Raw genomic sequence first — 18,387 nt, 5'->3', positions numbered from 1 at the left:
CTTCTTTCACACAAGATACCTCTCTCTCTTATACATATTACTTTTACATTTTACATTCATTCTTTCTTTGCAAAGATTTATACATAACCTGATGTCTGGCAGGCCACGTTGACCATATGTAGAGGACTTGGTGAAGAGTTCATTGGCTATATACTTTCAAGGTCTTCATCGTAAATATGGCAGTGGGTCTTGAAATAGTTTTGACAGCCAAAAGTGCAGACACTGAAAGTTCTGAAGTATCTATATTTCAGATGCCTCCCTCCCTCGCCAGACTGATGTGTTGCCTTGTCAAACATGTCTAGCAATGATATTGATGATATGATATGATATCCTCCCCGTGAAACCATGTTTTCCGAGACTGACTTATGCTTCTGGAAATGGTGAAAGATGGCTGCTGTTTCATTTCAGCTTCCCATGGCGCACGCACTCACACACCTCACAACTGTCTGAATTTCCAAGAAAGAGTTCTATTCTTTTCCCTTTATTTTCTCCTGTTTTTCTCGCTCTTTTTCCCTTTCTCCTCTTATCTCTCTGTCCCTGGCTTTCTCATCTGTTTTCCCTCTCCAAGATCAAAGGCTGTCTTTATTACCCCCACTATCCATGAATTCTCAGATCTTTCCCACTCACCTGAAAGTCACTCAATCATTCATTAGTGTTTTTTTTCTCTTCTCCGCCGCCTGATCTCTCCCTTTAGAGAGCGGAGGGGACCATCACTAGGCCAGCATTTAATTTGACGGTAACTCACACACACACACACATACATGGGGGGAAGCGCCTCGTCTGATTTAATGCTGTTTTAAGAATTCAAATGGCATAGTCAATAAGATGATCACCCCCTTTTTGTATTAAACACATAAATAGCCCTCCGGCAGCCGTCGCATGAGGGACGTATTTACAGCGGCGGCGAGGAAATGTTTGCGCCGATAATCAGCTACATCATCTCCACGCCGCTCCGCTCCGCCTGTCATCGCTCCAATCACCTTTTTCTGTTTTTTTTTTTTATTATTATTACGACACTCTCTTGTTCTTCGCCTGCGACTACTTCAAGGAGAAGAGTTTCCATTATCTTTAATGTGGGATGTTTCCCCCGGCAAGGCGGCGGGGGAATAAATGGGACAGGCGTTGTTTGGACAGAGATTTCTCCGACAACACGCGTTCGGTATTTGCATTGTCTGATATGCGCTTCCCGACGACACGCTCACATGTCTGCGTCTACGGCGGGGCGTGCCAGCCCTTGTCTTGTTTTGAGCGGAGGTGATGGGTTTCTGCATGGTTGCTGTTTGTGGGTTTTATATAACACTGCCTGGGTTCCGCTGCCCCCACGCTACCCCCACTCCCTCCTTCCCTGGGCTAATACAGTTTCCCTCCATCGCTCTCTCCCTCTCTCTCAATCTAGTGGTGTTTTTTTGGGGGGGGGGGGTAGATGCTGATGTGAGCTGGCGCAGGGAGAGGCCCAGTGGCCCTCATGTGAAGCGACGGCTGCTCATTGGGTGCCCGGAGAAACTTCCCCTCCATCTTTGATGTGCTTTGATATGTGCTGGCCTTACGCCTTACGCGTGCCACGCTCCTCAGGGTGACCCGCCGTCCTGGTGCACCCGTGTGTACACACACGCACACGCGTACATGCAGGAACACACACACACACACACACACACACACACACACACACACACACACACACACATTCAAACACACATCTCACACATCCACACCGATATTGTACAGGCATCTCAACCTCAGAATCCACACACACACATACACATCTTCAAACACATCCACACGCATATTTCACAAGCATCTCAACATCAGAACAACCCCCCCCCACACACACACACAATCTAAACTAGAATGTACTATATAAACAGATTCATAATCTGTCTAATCCTGTCAAAAATCCAAGATACAAATTTGTTTGTACATTTGATTATCTGAATAATCATACTGTTGTGTTGTACTTGTTCAGTTATCTCTTGCCAAGGAAATAACAACAGACTGATGTTGAAAAGATTACATTTTGATGCATTCTGAATTATAAGGCAATCTTTTTCTTTTTTTTTTTATCCAAACAAATAAATCCCAGGAAAGGTGAAAATTAAAGCTATTGCTTTCGTTATATATTTGGGAGGATACACAAACTAATATTTTGGTATAGTTCATATTAAGGTTTACAGAAGGATTGTTTTTCTCTTTTATTTGTGATTATCTAGAGAGAGAGAGAGAGAGAGAGAGAGAGAGAGAGAGAGAGAGTGTGTGTGTGTGTGTGTGTGTGTGTGTGTGTGTGTGTGTGTGTGTGTGTGTGTGTGTGTGTGAGTGTGTGGGCGGGGGTGCTTGTTTGTGTGCCTGTGCACACACCTCGATTAAAAATCCAACTCCATGGCACCGACACCAAGGCCGACGGTTCCAATGACTGACTACACAAATGAGAGTGGCTGACAATAGAGGTTCAGGTTTACTAAGTATTGGTTATCGCCACTCTTTTGCATGGCTCTAAAGCCTGCCTCAGATATAGGAGCACCATATCCAGCTGAAAGGGCAGTGTTATCAGTGTTGTCGGTCACCATAAGTGTCATTAAACCACAGCATGAAATCCAGTCTTGTTCCGTAACTGTTTTGTCCACCAGGTCCTTTTTCACATACTATGAGGCATACAAGGATACTCCCATATGGAAAAGGTCTGTAAAGGCATATAAGAATCACACTTGTCATATACAGTACAATACCTGCATGATCAATCTCTGGTAAAGAGCTTGTGTATGCATTTCATACTAAAAGGGCATAATGCTCTTCAACACGCAAGGTAGGTGATTTATACAAATATTTTTCTATGTTACTGTATATACAGTAAAAGGGGCCAGAATTATGTGCGTTAACACACCGTTATCGTATACACCAGGGGTTTTCAACCAGGGGTTTTAAATATACCTGGGCCCGCCGACATATTTATGTCTGCATAGCCAAATCGCATTGCCCAAAATACTGATGTACACCCATATTCAGTGAAGAAAAGTATTATAGGCAGAATATGTGTGCGGGGGGAGGGGGCGTGGCGGCGGCTACAAACGTGAAAAAGAAGGGTACGGGACTGTAAAATGTTTTGGGAATCACTGGCACATCAGTGGGCCGCGGATTACTTTCTGGTCAGAATGGTGGTCCCTGGGACAAAACCAGTTGAAAACCCCTGGTATACACTATATCAAAATGAACATACTGTATATAAATTTTTTCCATATGGGCTCTGTGCTAAGTTGACTTAAGAAAATAAGAGCCATGACTATGAAATGTTTTATGGATCAGTTGAAACCAATACAACAACAACAACAACAACAACGACAACAACAACAACGACAACAACAACAACACCACACCACCTCCAGAAACTGAGTCCAAGTCTAGGGAGTATAGGACTGGAGATGCTCCAGAAACTGAGTCCAAGTCTAGGGAGTATAGGACTGGAGATGGAAACTGAGTCCAAGTCTAGGGAGTATAGGACTGGAGATGCTCCAGAAACTGAGTCCAAGTCTAGGGAGTATAGGACTGGAGATGCTCCAGAAACTGAGTCCAAGTCTAGGGAGTATAGGACTGGAGATGCTCCAGAAACTGAGTCCAAGTCTAGGGAGTATAGGACTGGAGATGCTCCAGAAACTGAGTCCAAGTCTAGGGAGTATAGGACTGGAGATGCTCCAGAAACTGAGCCCAAGTCTAGGGAGTATAGGACTGGAGATGGAAACTGAGTCCAAGTCTAGGGACTAGTCTATAGGACTGGAGATGGAAGCAGCTGGTCCTCCACTGTGAGAGAGGCCCAAATAAAGAACGACATCATACACCAAACTGTTGGGCAGGAAAGGATATGCGGAAAGGAGATTCCATTCTACTAACTAACCGTCACCATTTTCCTGTGAATGAGTCTGTCTTTTAGCAGTCTGCTGCAAGGAATTGGATTAGAGCATCTTTTATTCCCTGATTGTTCTGTATATGTTAGTTTGTATATGTGTGTGTGTGTGTTCGTGTGCGTGTGTGTGGGCACTCATAGATATATGACAGTCTTGTGCAGCTGGATTGAACACATTGAATGACACCTCATCTGTGTGAATGTAGCACCAGTGTTGTGTTTGTGTGTGATGAAACCCTTCTGTGCTGAAGCTATCCTCAATCTCAGCCCCCTCCCTCCCTCCTTCCCTCCCTCCCTCCCTCCCTCTGTCCCTCCCTCCCTCCCTCCCAGTGCGTTCTCACAGTCACCCCATCCTCCTGCGATATCACCCCCTCCCTGCAGCCCTCTCTTCCCCCACCCTCTGGTCCTCTCTGTCCTCTCCATCCCCTGACACCAGCAGATGGGAAGGTTCTGGAACAGATTGGAATTGGAATCGATCTCATGTTCTCCCTGCCATCCACATACCTTCATACCCCCAAGCAGTGTGGGTACGGCTCAGTTCAGAGGGACTGGACACCTCTGCCTCTGTGTGTGTGTGTGTGTGTGTGTGTGTGTGTGTGTGTGTGTGTGTGTGTGTGGGCACCTCTGCTCCTGGAGGGCTCTTTCATGTTGGCCCCCAGTGATTGGGCAGACAGAGCATAGCTGCCCAGGGGGGGTGGGGGAAATGCATCCCTCTGCCCCATCCAAGCCCCCCTCCCGGTGTCGGCTGGCTCACCCCCTGCCTCCTGGCTACCTCTGTCTCTGCAAATGAGAAGCGGCTTGTTAAGCAGTTCTGCTGCCCAGTCGTCCACACCCACTCACTCACACACACACACACTCACACGCACACGCACACACTGCTGTGAAACGCACACATACACGCCCACACCTGTATAGTCACATACTTACTCACACTCGCTTCAAATGGAAATGGAAATGTCACCAAGACGGGGAGTGTATGTGAGGGATAGAAATTGGCCGCCCACACTCTCCTTTAGAGAGTATGCATACACACACACACACACACACTCACTCACTCACTCACACACACACAAATACAACACAAACATACATACTCATTCACTCTCACAGACCCCCGGGAGAGGAGAGGGTCATGATCATTAGGGGGGAGAGCCCGGGGCCACAGATGGAGCACTGTCACCATGTGTTGCCGTGGCGCTGAGGGGACAGGAGGGGGGCTAGCCTTTGAGCCATTAGCACGACAGACAAGCACTTTGAATGAGGAGCCCACTCAGTCAGTCAGTCAGTCAGTCAGTCAGTCAGACTGTGGGGACACAGGGGCGATGGGAATGAGTTCACAGGTACAGCAGCGACAGGATGCACATAGAAACAGAAAGAAATGAAAAAAGAATGGAAGAACAAGCATGTGAGCTCGAACGTTTGGAAGGAAAAAGCAGCAGAATGAAAAGATACATTCCCAATAAGGCTCTGCCTACACACAGCACTCGATCTCTAGGCAGCATCGTCAGTGGTTTGTGTATTGTGAAAAATCGTCCGGTTAATCACAAGGCAAACATCTATGCTCATGTCCACAGCTGTGCTGCAGATTCTCATAATGGTACTGTTCTTGCCATCAGTGGCTTTGTGACATTCACAGGCCTTTACATTCATCCCCTCACGAGCCTTCAGCAGGGCAGCTTGTTCCAAGGCCATGAAGCTGTGGGCAAAGGCGTCTAACCATAGAAAAATGCATATATTCATATCTACCTCTCTTTTTAAGTACTATAAACCATCTAATTCTGTGCACTGCTTCAGAAATGACTTGTGAATAGGTGTCCGAATGTTCTCTGTCTTTTGCTCAGAAAACAAAGCTGTTGTACTGTACACCTACATGGGCTGAAACCGCGATAGACCTTCAGATTGCCCTGCTAGATGAATAGATGCAGCCGAAGTGTTTAACGCACCACTGGAATAAAGACTTCTTATTGGTCTACGCAGGTTTGATCCGCCTCCGCTCCAACCCGCCGCCGAGACTGCAGGGAGTGGAATATGTGCTGAACGTCACGGCAACGGATGACAACGCCTCCGGAGGTCCACAGCCCTTGTCCACCACGGCGCAGGTCATCGTTGGTGTCGACGATGTTAACAACAACAAGCCTGTCTTCGAGCAGGTGTGCCCTCCTCACCTCGTGTCTGCCCCATGCTGGTCCGTGATGATGAATTGGGTCGTGTTTTCCTTTGCATCTTTTCTGTCTCTCTGCCAATATTTCAGTCTTTCTTTCTGTATTCTTCCTTTCTTTTCGTTTCATATGAGCATTTTTGGGTTAAGAATCCCTGTGTTCACATATCTAGAGATTCATTAAGCATGTCTACTTTTCCATCTCAACCCATCACCCCCTCCCCATCTACAAATATGCTCTCGGCCTGTTTACCTCTCCCCTATCTTCTCTTCATCTTTCTCTCTCGCTTACTTTTTGCCTCCCTTCTTCACCTCCCCCCCCCCCCCCCTCCTGCTCTCCCTCTATCCTCTAGAGGAGTTATTAGCCAGCCCGGCTGCTCTATTTCTAGATCATCTAAGGGTTTTTTTAATTAAGCGTTTGAAATATCTGCCGAATCATCATGGGCCTACCTGCGTTCTGCCGATGTCTCAATTTAAAATGAGATGAGCTTAACCCCAGAGATATTTGGGAAGTCTGGAGCTTGGCAGGCTCTTCTCTCTCCCCCCCTTTTGTCTTCACCTCTGGGGGGTTTGTGTGCCACGGAGCTTGCCTCTTGGCAGATCTCACCCCCACTCCTTTTGTCTATAGAGCCGCATCTCAACTGTGTGGCTTGGAGGTAAATGCGATTTAGCCTCATTTTACGCAAGGTCAGACTCTTTCAAAAGGAGGTGGCTGGCTTTTTTTTCAGCTCCTCTTCAGCTTCCTGGAACTGGGGCTATCTGAAGTTGTTTACTTAAGTTTCGAGTGAAGACGACACCTGCAGCTCTGGTACACCAACTACCCATGGAGTATCTTCTCTACATTGTTGTTTGGGTGTGCCCTTTTCAATGCATCTCTCGTGACCTGTATCTTGGCATGTGTCTCTCTGTGCATCGCTGTGCCTCTCTCCCTGCTCAGTAAGGGAGTAGTTGGGAGCCCAGCAGGCAGAGAGCGGGAGGCTTTCATGTGAAGTTTTCGCCCTCCTCTCCTCCCCCTCTCCACTTCCTCATCCCCTCAGGTTTTGTGTGTTTGGCTGAGAGTCAGACCGTTTCTGTGGATTTGTGAACATCAGTGACTCGCTCCTTCCTAAGAGGAGAGTTGTCTCCCGAGCCCCAGCCCTGTGTGTGCTAGAGCCAGGGTCCGGAAAGTTCCGAGCAAGGGGCAGGCAGCAGTGCCTTTTTGTGTGTGTGTGTGTGTGTGTGTGTGTGTGTGTGTGTTTACTTGTGTACTTGTATTGGTATGGGTGGGGGAGTGCTGGGGATTTTTGGATCTGCCAAAGGTGTCTTTCATCTCCCAGCGTCCTCTTGGGGCATTAGCTTGCAGGATGAGTGTCTGACCTCGGAATTGGCTGCATGGGTTTAGTAGGGTCTGTCTGATGGCTGAGGGAGGGGGGGGGGGGGGGGGGGGGGGGGGTGGTAGCTGGAGGACGAATAGGGATGGCGGAAAAGAAGCCTCTTGTCCTTAATTAGATGTCAGAAGTAACCATGCATTGGGAATTTAGTTTTCCTGTTTTATTTTTTGCAATTGTCTCAATGTCTTCTGAGATCCTCTTAAAAGCTGCATGACCTGGGGAGTTGGGGAGGTTTTTAATTCATGTATTTTAATCCCATTTTTCCCCTTTCCTCAGCCTTTTTTGTCTCTCTCTCTCACACACACACAAACACACACACTCCTATAGATGAAGATGAGGATGAAGGTAGTTTATATATGGGTACCAGAGGATGGCCCAGTTATCTCTCAGCTTTTCTTGCTTCTTCGCTCCTCATCCACTTGGGTGGAATCGATTCAAGGCCTCTTCAATTATAAAAAACAGATGTGCAAAATATAGCAGGATTACATAGATTTTTTCCTCTGCTTCTGTATCCCTCCCTTTGCGCTCTCACACATGCACCCTCCCTCCTTCTCCACCGGCCCACCACACACTCATCCTCTCCACTCTTCCCCCTCCCTCTCCCTCTCAAACGTTTCTTATATTGTCTATTCTAATCCTCATGTCTTCCACAGCTCTCCCCTACTACTTTTTAAAATGGACCACATTACTTCAGACAATAACGGCTCTCAGTTCCTTCTTGGTGTGCAGTCTAATCAGCTTTCCTCTCTGCCTCCCTCTCTCCCCCTCACTTTCCTTCTATGCTATCTTTCCTCTTCTCTCCCATCTACTCTGCCTCTCGCTCCGTCCACAGTGTCAGCAGTATAAGGAGCGGACTTCCGTTCTGGAGAACCAGCCCGCGGGGACATTTGTCGTCCAGGTGCACGCAGTGGACGCAGATGAGGGAGCCAATGGGAAAGTGACGTATGGCTTCATGCACAGGGACAGCACCATCCCCGCTTTCAATATCGACCCAGACACAGGTACTCCATCAGCACGGACGCGCTGCAAACAAATAGCCATACCTCTTCAAGCAGCTACTGTGGTCTGTCACCGGCAGCATCAGGCAGACTACTCATTTAGCAATGTGGACAGTCTGATATGTAGATATTCATTCCGTTTTGGTGATGTGGTAGAGTAAGACATAGTTGGTGTAGTTGTGACGACTCTAATATGGCAGAGTGCCTCGCGAGGGAGTGCATAATATTGTCTTGCTGTTCAGCAAAGGAACTCCTGTGAGGCCATGGTTGCTCTCTGTTGCCAGCTCTTCATGTACTTAGTGTTGGTGGGCTATAAATATGGTAGAACTCTCACTTGGATTTCTACACATTAATTAGTGCTTTATTGGAAGGTGGCCCTGAAAAAAAAAGAATACCTATATGCCAGGACTGCAGAAATGAAGATGGCTACCACTGCAATGCTGTTCATTATAAAATTCAAACATGGGCTTCTCTATGTATTACCATGGGGTCTTGTGTCCATTTGTGAGATGCACCAGAAATCTCAGGAATGGATGGAGTAGCTTATCTAGGGTTAGATGATAACCGTGATTAGGCTATCCATTACCCTTCCACTGTGTGGCTGGGGTAATCTGTCTGAAGTTGTTTTCCTCCCATTCTCTTTCTCTCTCTCGCTCTCTCTCTCTTTTTTTTCTGTTGGAATAAGATTCACTTTCATTTCCAGAGGACAACTCCAGTGCTGGCTCTCTCTCTCTCGCTGTGTGTGTGTGTGTGTGTCTTGCTCTCTGTCTGTCTGTCTGTCTCTCTCTCCCTACTGATCTTGCCACCTTCTCTTCCCACTTTTCCTCTGTTTTTTCACGTGGTGAAGTTCATGCTTTGAAGAGATCTGCTAATTTTCAAAGCTCAATCTAATTCACTTTAATCACACCCTTTCAGAAATGTGTCGGCAATCATCATACAATAAAAGAAAGGGACAGCGTTTAAGAGGTGTTCTTCCGTCCTCTTGAAAATGAATCACTTAGCAAAATATTAGTATTCACTTACCATCAATCAGCGAGCTTTTAAAGAATTGAGGGGAAAAAAACATAAAAGAGAGGAACAAAGGAAAGGGTGGTTGGTCATAGACTCAGGTGGTACATTGTTATAACTTCCCTACATATAACTTCAATTTCTTTTTTTGAAATGATAATATATATGTATGAAAAAACATCGTCATCGCAGCGGTGAAAGGCCCGGTTGGAGGCATGTGCCACAGAGCTCTGACTGATGCATCAGAATCACAGATCACAGCCGCACGGCGGACTGCGGTGCACCGGCGGCGGTGGCGGCTTTGTTTTGTGCCAGAGACCAGAGCGCTGATCGATAACCTGGGAAATGATTTGATCTCAGGTGTGATCGTCACGGCGAGGAAGTTCGACCGGGAGCAACAGAGAGAATATGCCGTGACGGTGACGGCCACCGACCAGGCTGCAAACCCCCTTATTGGAATCTGCCAGCTCAACATCCTCATCCTTGATGAGAACGATAACAGCCCCAAGTTTGAGAACCTCCGATATGAATGTGAGTTCATGAAAAAACACAAAAATATACACAGACACACAGACACAGCCCACACATGCCACTGCACTTACACACACACACACATATACCTGCTAATAAACATTGTGGCTCCCCAATATTAGTGTGCCGCGTTGACCTTGTTGCATGTACACTCACTCCATAGACTTCCTGCGAGAGGACACCATGATTGGCACCAGTTTCCTGCGTGTGGCTGCCCACGACGATGACTCCGGCTCCAACGCCGCCATCACCTACTCCATGTCCAAAGAGCAGCCCGAGTACCTGCAGGTGAACCTGGTCACTGGCTGGGTCTACGTCAAACAGCCCATCTCCCAGGTCGGTACCTCACCAGAACCACAGCGCAGGACACGTCAACATCCTTCTCTTAGAAAAAAAAAAAAAAGGAACAAGAGGAGTGGGACAGGAGAGGGACACTTGACAAAGCAGCTGAGGCAGTAAAAAGAGCATTTTCATTCAGTTCCATCTTCCATTCCATTCGTGCACAGTTCCATCTGGGTCAGAACTGACTCATCATTAGACCAGCATGATCGGGGACCCACACATGTCCCACTGTCAGTCAGGACCACACTGAGAAAACATATATTGTCACGTGTGAGTCATAGCACACAGGGTGCCTTCCTACACCTACAACTGTGACTCCCACATGTACTCGGTTACCTAATGGTCACGGTACCGGCTAAGTGCCGTTCTTTTCCATTTATTTTAAATACACATGTCTAGCATGTAAGTTTGCCTCCTGGCTGCGCTGTGTGTAACAGCGTGGGATGCTGTTGGCTGTACTTTGTGTGTCTGACTGTTGAATATTGTCATGTGGGTGCCAAATTTGGGCAATATGTACAATCTGCATGACGATTATCCAAAGACATGTTTACCACGCAGACCCAGTGAGGCTGTTGCCATGGCGACAAGGAGCCCAGAATGGGCGGGACAGTTGTGCCTTAGAGTAATTGGAGAGGCCGTGAGGCAGCCAGGCGCTGGTGTCTGGGTTGGACCTAAGCCCTTGTGTACAGTTCTGCTGCAAACCGTTTAAACCAGCAGACGGTGTGTCACTATGACATTAGTGCTTGTAAGGTGCCAAAGAGGAAAAATGTATTACACGCACAAACACACACACACACACATCCACAAACACACACACATCCACAAACACACACAAAGTGCTGAAGGGAAAAAGAAAAACCTGATGACATTTTCTTCTCGTTCCAGAGATCCTACATCAGCAGGCAGATTTTCGCCACGGATGGGGGAAACCGAAGCAGCTCAGTGGAGCTGGCGGTCACCATCACCAACGTGAAGAACCAGCCACCCCAGTGGGAGAGGGACAGTTACGAGGTGGTCATACCGGAGAACACCGTGAGGGACACACCTGTAGTGGTACGTACTCCGCCCGGCCAACACATCAGCTGTCTGAGTAACTACTTCTTTTTTTAATTACAGGACAGGTTCCTTTACAGCACAGCCTTATTGCTGCCAGAGGCCACATACTTGGAGTAATATTTAGCTCATGATCTTGTTCAGAGCGAATTGCATATGGCCCGATTTTATGGGAGGACATTTAGCAAAAGCAATTTCGGTTAAGTGCCTTGAACAAATCCCGTCTGGAGTTTGAACTGACAACCTTCCGGTTCTTACTGTGGATTACTTGGCCATTACAAACACGCACGGAGCCCCAGCGCCGTCTCTATACCCATTATTTGTGTGGTCCAAGCACTCCATAAGGCCACGTGTGATTGTGAATAAAAATAGCAATTTAAAAACATGCTGACATTTCATGGCGGGATGCTTGTCCAATGTGTTTACCCTGTCATTTTGTCCATGAGGTGCTGGATACATTACACAGCTCTGGATGTCCTATTCCCCAAGACCTCCACATAGATCACCACGAGTCTACCGTGGGTTAACCCTTTATGGGAACTGTAGTGTGAAACAGCTTTGTTTTGCTCTTCTGTGCTGAATGTCTCTGTTTCAGACTTGGCCTGGGAGATGATGTATGCATGTGATTGTGATCATGTGCATGCAGATGTCTAGGCTTTCACAGTTAAGTTGCAGGAAGGTGGCCTGGGCATTCTGAGAACTCCCTTTTAGTCTAACCCTCCACGTCTCTTCCTCGTGTCCTGGGATAGCCCCTCTCTGTTCAGACAGCCCGTTCCCACCAGACCTCTCATCCCAGCCCACTTCTCCCCATCTAGCTGGGTGTCTAGCTTCATCCACCAGGGTAGAGGGTTGGCCAATCACTGGCCCTGGTTTATTAATGTCCATTTACTCTGCATCCCCCCCCCCACTCCCCACATCTTTCTTTTTAAACTACTCTGCTTTAGGATTGAAGGCATCGGAAATTAATTTGCCAGAGTATCTGTGGATCCTTTATGGGCTATTAAGGCTATTAAAAATGCAGACGAATATTTTATTTAAGGAGGGAGAGAAGCCTGGTAGAAGGATGGAGGAAGATTTCATGGATGCACAGATGGAGTGACTTCCATGGATCTGCTGTAAAAATGTTTATTTTCTTGTAAGCTTGGGGATGTAATGGAGCTCGTCTCCATTTTTAATTGATAGGGCAAGGAGATGTTTGCTTTGCTTGTTTTTGAAGCGAGGATGGATGATTAGGAGGGAGGTTTACTTCCTGTCTAACTGCCTGCCTTGCTGCCAATGTGTTTGCACACGCAATGACCTATAATGAATATGCATGTTTGACCACACAAAGCCAAAGAGCTGTATTTATTTTGAACCAAGTACGCAATTCAATTTATTTAATTTGAAATGTTGTTACGAGCGCTTCCATAACAATTATTGTATTCCACTGCTGGTAATTTGTACCACATTTAGTCTGCGGTTCTGCTCGCAAATATGCATTTAGATTGCTTGTGCTTCAGGCTGCTCCAGTCTGTATTTAGACGGTCTCCTCTCCTTGTCTGAAAACTGCAGACAGTCAAAGCCACCTCCCTGCTGGGCGATCCCAGGGTGACTTATAACCTGGAAGATGGGATGGTGCCGGAGACCAACATGCCCGTGCGCTTCTACCTGACGCCCAACCGTGAGGACGGCTCGGCCTCCATCCTGGTCGCTGAGCCTCTGGACTACGAGGCCACTCGCCACTTCATCCTGCGTCTGCGTGCTCAGAATGTCGCCGCCGTGCCCCTCGCTGCCTTCACCACAGTCTACGTCAATGTCACAGGTAACGGCCATATTCTTTCCTTCTTTCCTTCCCCCAAGAAAACTTTGGCCTACTTAATAACACCATATCACCCAGAGGAGTAATGTGCCTCTATATGTCATGAAATACCATTGTTAATTAGTCAGTTCGTTCTCCACTTTTCCAACTCTTGAAGTGCATCTCTCTCCCAGATGCTTTTAAACTAACTCCTGATGGTTCTTCAAAAGCATTGGAATTGGAATAATTAATCTGTCTGCTCTTCACTCATTGACCTCACATATACTCTTCTTAATCTGGGCTGCCGCGACGCCCACTGCAGGGTGCACGGACCTGGGAGTGAGGGGTGGATGTGGTCGGCCGCTTGAAAAAAGGGGTTGAAATGGCTTTGGGCTTTCTGTTTAATTCATAGATGAAGATTAGAGTCACTCAACCCATTAGGGGTTTGATCTGAAATGACCTGTCGTTGGATGTACCACCTCGGATGTTCCATTCCCAGGAGAATCACTCTAAGTTCGCGCCCCACTTTGTCACTCGATGAGTTGCATCGACAAAGTGTTACATTGATAATGCATGCACATTTGAGGTGACACGTCACGTGTTCACAGGCATTTGCATTTAAAAAGAAAAGGTTGTGCTGAGCATGTGGTGAATGATTGAAGGACAGCGTATGTAACCTTTTGCAGGGGATAATTTCCATTCCCACTCTTAAAGAGGAATGAAAAGGATTCTACCAAAAGCTTTATTAAAAAAAAAAAATTAAAAAAAAGCTCCTCAGTCAATAAGGGGCCTTTGAAGTCCCTCCGAGTCTCTTGTGGCTGCATTGGAAGGTTCCTATTCATCACTGTCAACAAATGTTTAGCCAAGGATACCCAGTGGTGTATAGAGCTGTGACAGCTGAAAAGCTTTTGTAATTCAGTAGAGGAGACTGGCCTTAGAACCTTATTAAAATCCCTGCTGACGACAGGCAGTGGGGGGAAAAAAACGAGTGAGGCAAACGATGAAAAATCACTGTTGCGTGTTCCCACTTCCTGCCTGACAGATGTCAACGACAACGTGCCCTTCTTCACCTCGTCCATCTACGAGGCCTCTGTGACGGAAGGGGCAGAGATCGGGACCCTGGTGCTGCAGGTGTCGGCCAACGACTTGGACCTCGGCCTGAATGGAAAAGTGAGTCAAACTGGGTGGCTACTTTACATCCTGTGCAAACCAGCTAACGCTTATGTTTTAATGAGCTGCTATCAGTTCTTGCTCACCACATCAGAGTTCTTAATGACGAAGGAATTAGGACTAAGGACTACTTTCTGCTGATTAAGTTAGTAAAGATTGTAAATCCCTGTGAGCTGAGCTGCTTTGTGTAATAATATTAGCATTGCGTTGACGGCGGGTAGTTTAACATAAATTGGTGTGATGTTGCACAGTTTGCTCTCACAGCATGCTTTCCTGTTTGATCTTAAATAATTGACTGTTGGATAGGCAGTAGCTTGCATAAGCGCCTTATCTTTTCACTGTCAAGCTTATCTATGATTTCCACAGTTATTGAATCCCTGCTTACCCAGGTGAATAACGATAATTGTTACAATTAAAACCAGAATGCTCTGGCATTCATAAACCCAATAGTATTGTTACATACCTGTGTCCAGTAATTATTGTAATTTACATATGTCCTATGCCCTATCAGGACCAAATAGACAATATACCTATGCACTCACAGCATGTGTCAAGGGAAGCTTCACATTTACCTGGATTCAGTCATAGTGCCTTGGGCAAGCCTATGAGAGCTGGCCAGGCTTTTTCCTTTATGTTAGGTGTTCTCAGAAGCAGGTTTACCATCTTTTCTCATCATAAACCTTTCTTCTGAAAAATGAAAAGAAAAAACAATATACAGAGAATAATGTTCATTCTTTTATGTAATGTCATTAAACTGTTCTTCTAGTGTCCACCTACAAGATACCAAACTGAACACATTTATGTAAACCAAATGCTACGTCCCACCTACAGCTAAGCAATAGTAGCAACTCATTCGTATCTTTAACAAAATAGTGAAAAAACATTCAGTTTTCAGTATTTCTATTGTATTACATTAAACATTCAACATACCTGCACATTTTTTAAATAACCTCTATTGAGGATGCATGACTACATTGCATTGTCGTCACTTCTACACAATTGATAACAGAATTGGCTGACACGCCTTCATGAGGTTCACATATGGGTGAAAATGAGAAAATAGCTGTTGCACTACCATGGGAATACTACATTTATTTAAAGCAATCCCTCATACGATTCCGGCATCTCTCCTTGGTAACATAGAAATGACAAAAAAACAACCTGCTCACAACTCTGGAACTCAGAAGTGTTTTAACTCACATCTGATGTTAAATCAAGGCAGAAAACCAAAGGCTCACACACAAAGCGGGTAGGGTACTAGGGCTGAGCTATTCTAAGTTCCTGGGTGACACACTGAAAATCTATCTTTATCTATCTCACACTGATCCAGTTTGCTCCAACCTCCTGACTGTGTGGCATTCTACTGGCCTTTAAAAAAAACTAGTCTACAACACCTAGTCCTCATTTCAAACATGCTTAATGCCCCCCCCCCCCCCCCCCCCCCATCCCTCATTCCTCAAAGTAGAAGCATTGTAGGGTACCAACTACAGTTTCAGCTATATGAGGATATCACTTCTGTTTCTTCTGACTTCTGTTTCTAGCCCAAACTCATTTCTGGTATCTTAATAATTACGCAACAGATAATTATGTAACATTTTAATTAGAAACAAAGACCTAATTTACATATGCATGTTGAGGATATCATGTTTTTTTTTTTTAAAGGTGTCATAGAATGGGAAACTGAATGTACCTTAGCATAGTTAAATAAGGAGAGTTTGGTATATGGAACTGACATACCATGAATCTCAAACACTGTTGTGTCATCTTTCACATTCAAATCCTATATATGCCAAAGAGGGTGGTAAAACGGGCCAATTCCAACAAACCCCCACCCTGACTGTGGTTTTTCATTAATATGTATGCTCCCAATCTGCACATACTCCCACCCACTTTCTAATTTGCACTGAACATTTTTTTACTACTGTATTATCTCTTATAGTGTATTCATATTTATATCTATTTATATACATATCTTGTCCATAGTGTAGGCTATTCATTGTACTTACAGTATATCATACCATACTTAACTTACTCTGTATATAACATTACTACCATTTTCATCACATTTTTCTCTTCATTTAATTTACTACCATCACTTGTAGCTACTTACACCTGCACTTTACATATACTTATCTGCACTAACTTCTTCTATTGCTGCTAGTCTTCTACCAACACTGTTCATACTCCATATCTTATTTCATACCATATCTTATTTATTTACATATTACCACTTTACATATGCACATACTCTGCACTTTTACTGCTTTTGTTTGCACTTCTGGTTAGATGCTAAACTGCATTTCGTTGTCTCAGTAGCCTACTTCTGCTCTGTGCAATGACAATGAAGTTGAATCTAATCTAATCTAATATGGATCAGCACAGCTTCAGCAGCTCTAAAGGTATTGTGAACAGGGCACCTAAGCAACAACAACGACAATGGCAGACCATGTGCAGAAATGTACTGTCCCAGGCTGTGAAGAGGATGTCACCGCTTTTCAGGACTGAGCTGTCAACGGGCATGTTTATCATGTTTAACAGGATCTCAAAGAACATTCATTCAAAGTGTTTAGTGTGCTCTGCACATTTCACTCTGGACAGTTTCTCAAACCTGGGACAATATCGAGCAGGCATTGCTCAGCGTTTGATACTGAAGAGTGGGGCAGTTGTAACTTCATTGGCATCACAACCCCAACCCTACCTGTAAGTAGCAATCCATGCTGTGTGATTTAATCCACTTTTTGACGATTGAATTTTAACTCAAATGTTTCATAGTGAGCTAGCTAACAACTTTAGCTTATTTTGTGCTGTTGTCGAGATTGAAAGCAAGTAGCTAGACTAGCTAGTATGGGTAACGTTAGCTATTAGCAAACGCCAAGTTACTAGCATAGCTAACTAAACAGTATGACGACCTACCTATGATAGCTTATTTACACAGAGATTCATTTTATTATTCCTGCCATCTAAAGAAAAAGCCAATGTTGTCATATAAATGTAATATAATGTGCATGTTTGTCAATCCCGTTGTCAGAAGATACAGCTCAGAAGCTGATTTGGTTGCTGTCGGCAGAGATAACGTATTTCCTAAAGGATCTGTATTGAAACCGGAAGTCGTCACTTTACTCCGGTCTCTGGTTGGATAAAACTTGTCACATGTCCGGAACAGAAATGGACAAGGACCTTTGATTTATTCTTTAGGAACCATGTCGATGCCTGACTTTTAATGTTGTGTCACGTTAACATTAATAGCGATTTAATTACACTTGTGTCGATGTAATCGCTAGCGTTAAATAAATGTTAATAACTTGAATGACTGATTAAGGATATATGTTACACATCACAAACACACGTAATCGATGTTTTTTGTGTGATAATTAGGTAATAGGTAAGCTAAAAATTACGGTATCTTACGCAAGCTAATTTACCTAGCTAGCTAGCTAGCAATTGAATTACACTTGTGTCGGTGTAATCGCTAGCGGTAAATAAATGTAAATAACTTGAATGACTGATAAAGGATATATGTTACACATCACAAACACACACAACCGATGGGTTTTGGGGGGGAATGAGGTAATTGGTTAGCTTAAATTACAGTATCTTAGGTGAGCTAATTGACCTAGCTAGCTATTCAGTGTTTGGGCTGGTTAGCTCAAGCAGTATCTTACGCAAGCTAATTTACCTAGCTAGCTGGCTAACAATTGAACTACACTTGTGTCAGTACAATCGCTAGCGGTAAATAAACTTAAATAACTTGAATGACAGATAAAGGATATATGTTACACATCACAAACACACACAATCGATGGGTTTTGGGGGAAATTAGGTAATTGGTTAGCTTAAATTACAGTATCTTAGGCGAGCTAATTGACCTAGCTAGCTATACCGGAATTAACAGTGCTAGCTTTGTGTTTTGTCATATAGCTTCGTTAAAGTTCGGTTAACAAGTCACTTGTGTGTTTAGTTGTATCACTTCGTAAAAGTTCGGTTAACAAGTCAATTGAGTATTGAGCCGTATAACTTCACAAAAATAATAATAATTTAAAGAAAACCGATCGTTTGAATGTCAGGCGATCAACATAATTTCTCAACGAAAA

At 45.0% G+C, this 18,387-nt stretch overlaps 1 protein-coding gene across 1 annotated transcript in view; it reads left to right on the top strand.

The window, feature by feature from the left end:
- si:ch211-186j3.6 (neural-cadherin) overlaps positions 1 to 18,387 on the top strand; it is a 168,466-nt gene that overhangs the window by 67,141 nt on the left and 82,938 nt on the right. Inside the window, exons 8-14 of the mRNA XM_031569628.2 lie at positions 5,867 to 6,039; positions 8,250 to 8,418; positions 9,784 to 9,954; positions 10,118 to 10,290; positions 11,182 to 11,349; positions 12,901 to 13,150; positions 14,169 to 14,296. Of these exons, the coding sequence (XP_031425488.1) occupies positions 5,867 to 6,039; positions 8,250 to 8,418; positions 9,784 to 9,954; positions 10,118 to 10,290; positions 11,182 to 11,349; positions 12,901 to 13,150; positions 14,169 to 14,296 (1,232 nt within the window). The remainder of the gene's footprint in view (positions 1 to 5,866; positions 6,040 to 8,249; positions 8,419 to 9,783; positions 9,955 to 10,117; positions 10,291 to 11,181; positions 11,350 to 12,900; positions 13,151 to 14,168; positions 14,297 to 18,387) is intronic.

Source organism: Clupea harengus, chromosome 6 (genome assembly GCF_900700415.2).
Source record: "Clupea harengus chromosome 6, Ch_v2.0.2, whole genome shotgun sequence".
Taxonomy (NCBI): Eukaryota; Metazoa; Chordata; class Actinopteri; order Clupeiformes; family Clupeidae; genus Clupea; species Clupea harengus.
The sequence above is the reverse complement of the archived record's forward strand: the minus strand, read 5'-3'. Positions and strand labels throughout refer to the sequence as shown.